General features: G+C 55.4%; 1 protein-coding gene across 1 annotated transcript; it reads right to left on the bottom strand.

The window, feature by feature from the left end:
* On the bottom strand, positions 58–9,401 carry DHRS11 (dehydrogenase/reductase 11). The gene is given in 7 exon segments (NM_001244532.1): positions 58–695; positions 820–885; positions 1,069–1,161; positions 1,796–1,925; positions 3,392–3,486; positions 6,310–6,519; positions 9,136–9,401. Coding segments are annotated over 7 exon segments (768 nt in total). The 5' UTR covers positions 9,268–9,401; the 3' UTR covers positions 58–653.

Raw genomic sequence — 10,684 nt, 5'->3', positions numbered from 1 at the left:
CAAGCATTCCTGATCACAGGAAGGGGGAAGAACTGAGAGATACTTCTGAAGCCAAGGTAGCTTGTTGCGATTTTTCTTTTTTAATGATCACAGTGAAACCCACTCAGGAGGCAGGCCCTGGTATTCCGCTGCCAAAGTCCGAGTGGAGAGAGGACCCCACCAGGGACTGAGAAGCCAAAATTGGGCTGGAGAACTGGGGGGTGGGGGGTGGGGAGAGAAGCAGTGGTGGGGGCAGTGGGACAGGGAGAGGAGGAACCCGGGAGCCCCGATTACCATTCGGATGGAAGGCGAGGGCTTCCCTCTGCCAGCTCATCCCCGAGGGCCAGGGGATGGGGTCAAGGCGACAGAGAAAAGCCCCACTTGGGGATCCATCCCTTGCTTCAATCCAAGGGGAGAAACCAGAGACAGCAAAGACCAAGGAGCCCAAGAAGGGGACCAAGAATAAGTCAGCAGGTCAAACAATCAGGGACACCACCTCCCTTCCCCAGCCCATTTGACAAGATTATATAAAAACCTCAAGCAAGTTTTCTAGCCCCTGGTGGGGGTGGGGAAAGGACATAGAATCCAAGAGTCCCGAAATCAACACCTAAAACCCAGAGGCGAGTGCCGAGCCGTGAGGGGCGGTGAGGGCAGGAAGAGCTCCTCTCGGGAGACTAGGTCACCTGCTCCGTGGGCCTCATCTGGATGTCCCCGATCTGCGGAAGACACGAGGCTTGAGGAAGCCAGGATGCTCCCCCCACCCCCGAAGGCCTCCCTGCTCTCCTCGTCTGGGGATGGCTGGGCTCCTCCAGGCGGGTGGACAGCCAAGGTCAGACTCACCTGGACGTGTGGTGGGGTGCTGAGGACATAGATGACAGCCTCGGCCACATCCTCAGCTTTGAGACACTGGGAGCACCGGGGGAAAGGGGTGAGAGGCGGACAGAATGGATCCAGGTTCCCTCCCGCCGCTGAGCTCCGCTCCAGCATCCCCACTCCCATCCCCACCTTCCAGGAGGGGCGCTGGACTGGCTAAAGGCCACGCCTCCCCCTGCCCTCGCTTAGGGAACGAGTGGCTTCACTGGGCCCCACCTTCATTTGTTCATAGGCGGCAGCTGCCTTCTCAGGGTTCTTGTCATGGAGTTTGAAGGCGAACTGTGTCTCCACGACTCCTGGAGAGATGCACTGGGCCAACAGAGAGAGCCTGCTCAGGACCGGAACCTCCAACAGAGGCCGGGTCTTGGGGAGGTTGCAGGAGAGGGGTGGAGGCTACAGGGTCCCAGCGTCACAGTGATGGCTGCCTGATGTCCAGCAGCCACCTCCTCCCTCCAAGGCTGCCCCTGGGGAGGATCAGAAGGATTCCTACCATCTACGGAGCCAACGCCATGAGCCAGGTAACTGTTCTACAAAGTGGTGTCCCTTAAAACCTCATGACCTCATAGGTGTTAACATCCCCATTTTACAGATGAGGAGACTGAAGCTTGGGGAGGCTGAGCAAGTCACCCAAGGTCATGCAGCCTTCAAGGGAAGAGCCCAGGGTCCCGCTTTCCAGCCGCGGTTTCCCACCATCCCCTGCTTTTTCCCACGCTCCGTCTCACCCCGCCCTGTTCCTTTCAGGTTGGCCCCCTCCCTCACACGTGAGGGTCAGAGAAATGCAGGAACTCAGGTACTGAGCAGGGCCACGAAGTAGCAGCAGAGCCCAGGAGATCGGTGCCCAGTGCACCCCCAGCTCTAGGCAGCACACCAGGGCCATGGGCTCCCCGGGCAGTGAGGAGGGCCTGAGCCTCCTTGTTCCCAGCGGGCCCAGGCCAAGCCTCACCGTGGCTCGGATGTGGGTCTGGGCCTCCCGAAGCTCTTGCCTCAGGCCCTCTGTCAGCGCAGTGACGGCATACTTGGTAGCACTATAGAAATGGGCCACGGACTGGGGTACCACTCGGTGGCCAGACATGCTGGGGAGAGGGAAGGAAGGGGAGAGACGAGAGTGAAGTGGTGTCTCCTGCTGTACTAGTCAACCCCACCCCCAGATGGCTTCTCTTTCTTTTTCTTTTTTCTTTTTTTGCTTTTTAGGGCCACACCCATGACATATGGAGGTCCCCAGGCTAGGGGTCTAATCAGAGCTACAGCTGCTAGTTACGCCAGAGCCACAGCAACACAGGATCCGAGCAGTGTCTTTGACCTACACCACAGCTCACGGCAATGCTGGATCCTTAACCCACTGAGCAAGGCCAGGGACTGAACCCACAACCTCATGGTTCCTAGTCAGGTTCCTAACCTGCAAATCCACAATGGGAACTCCCCCAGATGCCTTCTAAACGGGGCCTCCAGCGGCCATCGTCACAGCAACTAATCTAGCTTCTGTAATTCAAGCAGCTCCCGTGAGCCCTACTCTTCCTAGAAGTCCTCCCATCGCCGACCACAGAATTCACTCTCCAGTTCCTGCGGGCTGGTAGCTCTCTCGATTTCATCTGTGTTCACTGATGTTCTACTGGGAGATCTGTGGGAGCAGAGGTCACATCTCTGGGGGCTCCTCTGGGACAGAGACTGTGTGGTCTTTGTGCCAGGAGGTGAGGTTCATGCCACGGCCTGAGGGATGGAGAACCTCAGTCCCAGGAGAGCCCCCAGGCTTCAAAGAGAAGGGGCTGAGGAGTTCCCGTTGTGGCGCAGTGGTTAATGAATCCGACTAGGACCCATGAGGTTGCAGGTTCGATCCCTGGCCTTGCTCAGTGGGTTAAAGATCCGGCGTTGCCGTGAGCTGTGGTGTAGGTCGCAGACACGGCTCGGATCCCGCGTTGCTGTGGCTCTGGCGTAGGCCGGTGGCTACAGCTCTGATTGGACCCCTAGCCTGGGAACCTCCATATGCCGTGGGAGCGGCCTGAGAAATGGCAAAAAGACAAAAAAAAAAAAAAAAAAAGAAAAGAGAGAGAGAGAGAGAGAAGGGGCTGAGCTAGTCCTTCCACAGTGAGGGGTGGCATTTGACACATACTCCTCTTCCCCTCACCCTGATGGAGCCATGTGAGTATTAACTGGGTGTTAAATCCTCATTTTACCACCAAGGAAGCTGAGCTCCAGAGAGGGCAAATGGGGGGTTCCCACTGGGGCTCAGTGGAAACAAACCCAACTAGTATCCATGAGGGCTCTGCTCAGTGGGTTAAGGATCCCCAGTTGCCATGAGCTGTGGTGTAGGTCGCAGACGAGGCTCGGACCCTGTGTTGCTGTGGCTGTGGTGTAGGCTGGCAGCTGCAGCTCCCATGAGACCCCTAGCCTGGGACCTTCCATATGCCACCGGGCGTGGCACTAAAAAGCAGAAAATCAAACCAAACCAAACCAAAGAGGCAAATGAACCGCAGCAGATCCCCCAGCGGGGAGGGTGCATGGGGATCCAAGCGGAGCTCCGGCCCTCGAGCACCTGCCTCACCTGTTGATGTTAATGATGTGCCCATCATCCACCTTGCGCTCCCTCATGGACTGGTAGGCTTCCCGGGTGCAGATGCTGAGGGCCAGCACGTTCACCTGCGGGCGGGGGGAGCAATGGGGTGTCTGCAGCTTGGGCCCATCTGAGCAGACGATGGAGCCACAGAGCACCCAGGGGTGGGGGTGGGGGGGGCATCCCCAACAGGGTCCAGGTCCTACCAGAGACCAAAGATGAGGTGCCCCTCCCGTAAAGCGACCAGGCCCAGGTGACGGCAGAGGCAGCTCGGCTCCCTGGGTGACGCCCCCAAGTTCCTGCAAGTAGGAACAGGAACCCCACAAACCCACCCAGGACCCGGGAGCCCTTCCTGGATCTCTTCTGCAAACAGTAGAAGCTCTGCCTTAAGGAACCGTCTTCTTTTCTTCCCCAAATGCCCTACTTTTCTCTGGGACAGAGTCACTGGCCCTGCTTTCTCCTAAACAGCCTAAAATGCCTTTAAAAAAAAAAAAAAATCCCTTCCTTCAAGCACAGACCCTAGCCTCCCCTCACCTTACCCAGCTACTCTCTGCGATTTCTGTCTCCTCCCCTGCAGTGGAGAGAAGGCCTGACCTCTGCCCTGCCACGTCTTCCTTTGACCTCTGTTCCAGCTCTAAAGATGAGGCACAGCAACTCTTTACAGGGTGTCTGAAGGATGGCAAGGGACCTCCTAAAGGCAGGGGGGCTTCCTGCCTCCCCTGGCCCCGCCCACTCCTGCTTGCTCTGGCAGAGGTGACCCCAGAGCCCCGGCCTGAAGAAGTGTCTCTGCTCTAAAGCTCCAGTCCAGCCCCACCCCTTAGGGAGCAGCTGAGATAAAGCTTTCAGCAGGTCTGCATGTCTCTCCTCCGGGGAAGAGAGGAGACCAGCCAGGAGATTAGATGTTTCGCTTTATCGGTGTCACTGCCAGGCATCGGGACAGAACACCCTCGGTGTGAACCTGCCCGCTGCAGTGTTCACGGCAGAAGGACACAGGAGGTTTCCTGTCCTGCTGCTGGTCCTCTTAACAATGTGGGTTTGTGGGGCAGAGAACTCAGCTCCTGGGGACAGATGGATCAACTAGGAGAAATAGGAGCTCCCATTGTGGCTCATGGGGTTAAGAACCCGACACAGTGTCCAGGAGGATGAGGGTTCGATCCCTGGCCTCGTTCAGTGGATCGGGGATCTGGCGTTGCCGTGAGCTGTGGTGTAGGTCGCAGTCGTGGCTCAGATCCCATGTTGCTGCAGCTGTGGCGTAGGCTGGTAGCTGCAGCTCCAATTCGACCCCTAGCCTGGGAACCTCCATATGCTGCAGGTGTGGCCATAAAAAGAAAAGAAAAGAAAAAAAAAAAAAAGTAGGATAAACAGATCTCCTAGGTCTGGGGATCAGGGGCGGGAGTGGAGAAGATGCCTCAGAAGCTGATCCTATCAGAATTACCTAATGTTCAAGCTGAAAAAGGGTCTTAAGGGTTTCTTACATGTGCCTCACTTTACAGATGGGCAAGCTGAGGTCTCCAGGTTGAGACCCGCTGACTGCAGCTAAGGACCACCACTCGGATCTCCCGGAAGTATTTCCGAGGGCAAAGGGCAGTGCTTCATTCCCCCGTTCATTGTTTCTATGTTCACTGTTCACTTCCGGGGCAAGCACCTGTCGGTGCTAAATCTCTTGTGAGCAGATGTGAAAAGGATTGCAGGGAAAGAAGCATCCTGATTACACACTGTGCTTTTGACTTCTCAGAATATTTTCTTTTCTTTCTTTCTTCTTTTTTTTTTTTTTCCCTAGGGCCTCACCTGTGGCATACGGAGGTTCCCAGGCTAGGGGTCGAATCAGAGCTACAGCTGCTGGTCTACACCACAGCAACGCCAGATCCAAGCTGCGGCTGCGACCTACACCACAGCTCAAGGCAACGCTGGATCCTTAACCCACTGAGTGAGACCAGGGTTCGAACCCGCAACTTCACGGTTCCTAGTTGGATTTATTTCCACAGCGCCATGAAGGGAACTCCCAGAACATTTTCATACCCTCATACCGCTCCGTGATACAGTCCAGAAGTTGAAAACCCACGTCCTGAAGGCTGTGTGGGCCCCACGTGGTTTCAAAAACATTTTCAAATCCCTTTCCAACATGTATTGGAAGGTTTCATTCATTCAAAAAATAAGTATGGACATTATCAAATACCTATTGATAGCAGACTGAGGCTCTAACAGAGACAAAAATCTTGCCCTCTTGGAGCTGAAGCTCTGGAGAACGGGAGGGGTAGGGCCCCACATGAAAATCTAGCCTCCCCGCTGCTCTCAGAGAAGCCTTAAGATCTGGCCACACTGGGCCTACGCTGCAGTGGTGGCCACCCCCCCACCCCTCCGACCCTGCGCATGGCCATGAACTTTCGCATGTGAACCACCTCACTCATTTATGTACTGACCTGGCCCCAGGGGATGCTGGAGTTTGTGACCCCAGGTACTGATGGACTAGGTGTGCTCATCCCAATTAAACATGACAAGACAGAAGCTCAGAGAGTTAACTCCCCGCCTGAAGCCACTCAGTTACTGGCAGCGGCTGAGCAAGATCATCCTGTCCCGTCTCTCGCTCCCTTTTCTTCCCATAAGACCATGTTCCCAAACACTCAGGACAGTGCTGCCACTTGGGGACCCTCAACAGACAACAGTTCTCTCCCCAGCCCATCTCTCCTCCAAGAGAAGGAAAGCAGCCTAGACTTTAAGAACTGCCCCCAAGGGCTCAAAGGAAAGAAGAATGGCATAGTTACGCGCCCTCTGGTAGGAACCCGAAGGCCCCTCTCCCGAGATGTCTGTCCCCAGCCGCCACCCCCGACCCCACCCCACCCCACCGAGGTTCACAATCCTCGGGCTCCCCACTCTGTTCCCACCCCCCGCCCCAGGCCTGCAGCCCTTACATTGAACATGTCCTTCCAACCGCTGGTGCTGCCTGAGAGCAGGCTGTCGGGCCGGGCCAAGCCCGCGTTGTTGATGCAGATGTCTACACCGCTGTGTTGAGAGCGGATGGCCGAGAACATGGAGAGGATGTCCTCCTCATTGGACAGGTCACATTTGTAGGGGATCAAAGTCCCGGGGTAGCCTGCACTCTTACACTCGGCGGCCAGCTCCTATGGAACCCAACAGGGGTCTAACTGGGGTGAACCGCTCCTTCCACACCTCCCCACCCAGAGAAACTTCCCTCCAAGGTCACCGCTCATAGAACTCCTGGCTTTGGCGGCCACCTTGTGGCTACCAAGATGTGGGGACTGCCCATCCCCAAAGCTTGTCCTCTTTGGTCAAAGTCTTCAGTTCTAAGAAGGAAGAAGGGCTGGGGCTCCGCGTGGGTCAGGGAAGGGGCCCAGGGGTCCCGGGAATGGAGTGATCTCTCTTCTCTGACTCTCTCCCAACAAGAACCCCACCTCTGAGCTTAGGTGAGACGCAAGCCTCACCCCACCCCAAGCTTCTTCCACCAGTGCTGAGTCACTGAGCTGGTTACATCATGGCCTCAATCCTCTTCTCTCCCATCACCCCATCCTATCTCTCCCAGAAGGGTTTTGACCTAGACTATCGCACTCCCTTCACAAATTGCCACCAGTTGGCTCAAGGGCCTCACACCTGCTTTTCAGTGGAGCACACCTGCCAATCTCCCGTTGCCCCACCATAGAAAGGGTCAGGAAGTTGGGACAGAGTCTTTCTCTCTGACCCATGATGCACCATTTTCCGGCCCAAAGTCTCTCTGGAGACCATGAGCCAAGTCAGGTGGCAGGAGACACTGGGCAGCCCATGTGCATTACCAGGGCCCTCAAGACACTGAGGATCCCAGAGAGAGATCTGAGAAAACAGGGCTCCTGGGAGAGGGCTTGAGGGAGGCTGCTATTTAGAAGCAGGAACAAACTACGTGGTAGCCTTGGAGGCCAGTGACTGGGCACCTGAGCCTCGCGAAGGTCCCTTTGTACATGTGTGCGAGGGAGGGGGCTGGCGGGTGCAGGGTGCCCCTAGGGGAAGGCCAGCCTGGCCAGCTGCCCTGGAACTCCTTCCTTCCCCCCAAACCAAGCTGGATTAGGTGACCCAGGAAATTCTCTGCTTTAATTTTCCAAGAGTTTAAGAGGGGGTCCTCTGGGACTCAGAAGGCCCCCTTCACTGGATTTCACCGACTCATGACCATCTCAGGAAATCAATGAATGAATGATTCAACCAATTAAGAAAAAAGCAGGCTGTGGGCGAGGAAGCCTGGAATTCTTCCCTCCCCTGGCATGCAATGTCTCCCTTCCTCCTCCAGATTCAAAGCCCTGCAGGAGAGCCAGAATGGAGGGACTGAGAGTACACTTCTCCCTGTCACTGCCTTCTCATGGCAGTGTCCCCACCTGTCCACCCTCTCTCCTCAAAAATGACCTGAAATCAAGTCAGTCCCCTCACAGCAGAGGCTTTCTCCCCTCATTAAAGGAGTCATCCTGGGGCTGAGTGATCGGCCTGGGGATCATCTTGGGCTCAGGGACCCCTTTCCCGGCTAGTGTGGGATAGGGGAGCAGGAAGAGAAGGCAAGAGTGGCTTAAGCATTAGGGAAGCCAGGGGTCTAATCCCTGGCCTGATCCTCTAAATGGGGAGCTGGGCCCTGAGCACCTCAGAATAGGAGAAAGGGAGGGGCAGAGTGGGGCACAGCCAGGTGACCTTGGGACTATCTAGGAGGCTATAAAGTGTACCTTTGGTCAGCAGCAGGGGAGGGGACAGTCCTCCTTCCTGTACACCTTCCCACTCTCCCCCCACCCAGGCCTCTCCCTGCCCAGGGACTTTGAGCAAAGGTGGCGATGAAGCTAAGCCCCAGCCCACACCCTGAGAGGAGGTCTTGCCAAGGGCAAATCCAAAGTGATCCTCCGATGGAGATTTCTCGCCTTCTTCTTCTCTGCTTTGTTTCATTTTGGTCTGAACTCTTATTGCTCACAACTCTTGGGGCTCCCAACCCGTGTTAAGAGGAAAACCACAAGTTTCAGTTCCACATTGCTTTATCCCCTCTGAACTCACATGTTCAGTGCCCTATTTCACCTATTCAGTCCTATCTAGGACAGTGAAATTGAAGAAGGGTCTACCTAAGGATATCCCATTCATTCCTAATGTGCATTGGGTAGGGGTTAACCTTCACATTTGGGGGAGGGGGGGAAGGGGCAGGGGGCTGAGCCTCTTCAGAAAAGCTCCACTCCTTCCTCAGTCCTAGGTGAAAAATGAATAAGATCAAAAAAACCTCTAACTTCTGCTCATCTGGCTGGCTAGCCACCTGGCTTGGCTTTGTGGACTAGATCTGAAGCGCAGAGGAAGCAATCCAGGAGCCAACTTAGCCACTAAGGCCAGAAAGCTTTCTTTGCTTCTCCCTGGCTGCCTAGCTAGCCTCTGACCTCTGGTTTCTTTCTTCAGCCAACCTCCGCAGGCAGGTAGAGGAGAAGGAAAAAGATGGCAGGGAGTCAGAGATTTGTTATACCGAGTAGAGGCTGTCAGGAGAAAAGGTTCCTTAAAAGAGGGGACTTTAAAAAGCGAAGATGGAGTCCTGCCGCGAGAGATCCAAAAAGCCTCCCCTATTAGGCATCATCCATTTCGCCAGCTTCTGAGCCCGCTGCAAGTGGCCCTGAGGTGGCCGGCAAGTGAAGGCAGCATGACAGTCTAGCTCCGGCCACTCCCCACCCCCGACCTGGACCCTGGCCCAGCGGAAAAGACGCTGGGCCCAGAGGGCGACTCGCTCCCCATCTGGGGCTTACCTCGATGTTGCCCACGGTGCGGGCACAACCCACCACCTTCAGTCCGTGCTGGACCAGGGCCCGGGCCACGGCCGCGCCGATGCCCCCCGAGGCTCCTGTCACCAGTGCCAGTCGGCCACGCCACCGCTCCATGCCAGCCCAGGTCAGGGTCCCGAGCCGCCCTCCCACCTCGCTCGGGGAGCTGGGCACTTGGATCGCGGAGCTCCGCCCCACGTCACTGGGGCCCGGCCGCTCTCTGGTCACCAACGCGGAACCCGCCGCCAGCCTGGTCCCGTCGTAGCTCCGCCGGGAGCTGCTGCCACTCCCACTGGCCTCCGCCCCCGGCTCCACCCTCCGACCCTCGGCAATCGGCCACATCCCGCCCGTAGAACGACCGCCGCCTGGCCGCCCCACCCCTGAACCAGCCGCGCGGGCGCAGCCCCGCCCCTTCCTGCCCCGCCCCTTCCAGGAAACCGCTTCCCGCAGGCGGGGCGGGGCCTGGCCTGAGGGGCGTGGAAATTTGCAGTCCGGCTAGTCTGGTGACCTCTCTCACCCTTTGCGGTAGGGTGATGAGGTTTACCGAGGATTGCACCAGGCCCTAGAACGCACGTACTCTTGCTTCCTGCTCTGTTTTCCCAGTTCCTGACCTCTAAAACCAAGAAGAGAAATTAAGGGCAAATAAAATGACTCCAACACCCACCTAAACCAGCCGGTGGCTAATAGGAAGGATTTAGCCCAGAAAAGGCTGTATCTCACCTATCAACGCTGAGTGACCTTGGGAGAGACTTCCAACCCTATCTGATCCCTCGGCCCTTACTAAACAAGGAAAACTTGCTGAAAAATGCAAACACAATGGATTAGCAATGAGATCCTGCTGTGTAGCACTGGGAACTATGTCCAGTCACTTATGAGGGAGTATGATAATGTGCGAAAATAGAATGTATACATGTATGTGTAACTGGGTCACCATGCTGTACAGTAGAAAAAAAAATTATATTGGGGAGATAACTAAAAAATAATAAAATTAAAAAAAAAAAAAGGAAACACCCCCAAGTACACATGTACTGAGGGAACTGTATCCCTAAGAGCCCAGTCTCCAACTTCCCTAAGCCCTCCCACTCCCAGTGGAGCAAATACATCTCCAAGTGTAGCAAAGATTAAAGCGATAGCTAACATTTATTCAGAGCTTACCGTGTGACAGGCACTTTTAAGCACTTTAAATATATTAATATGCACAAAACCACATGAGATAGTACCTATTAACCTCTTCATTTTGCAAAATAACTACCGAGTCAGAGTTGAAACCTAGCTTGGACAGCAACCAGACCAGTATCAGGCCAGGGGGTGTGCTTCTAAACTGCCTTTACTCAGTTTTCCCTTTTGTCTCTTAAGTTGTTGGTTCTGTTCAAAGTAGAACCGCTAAGGATATTCCATCAAAGCACTGAAAACTGCCTCACTTCTGCATTCTTCATATAGCCATCCTTCCAAAGAGAAAACTTCTCTGCTGAATAAGCAGTCATCGTGGCTGGTTTATTCATTCAACAAGCACTCCTGTGTTTGGTTGTAAGCA

The sequence above is a fragment of the Sus scrofa genome, chromosome 12 (assembly GCF_000003025.6).
Source record: "Sus scrofa isolate TJ Tabasco breed Duroc chromosome 12, Sscrofa11.1, whole genome shotgun sequence".
In the NCBI taxonomy this organism is placed as follows: Eukaryota; Metazoa; Chordata; class Mammalia; order Artiodactyla; family Suidae; genus Sus; species Sus scrofa.
This window is presented reverse-complemented; position numbering and strand designations above follow the sequence as displayed.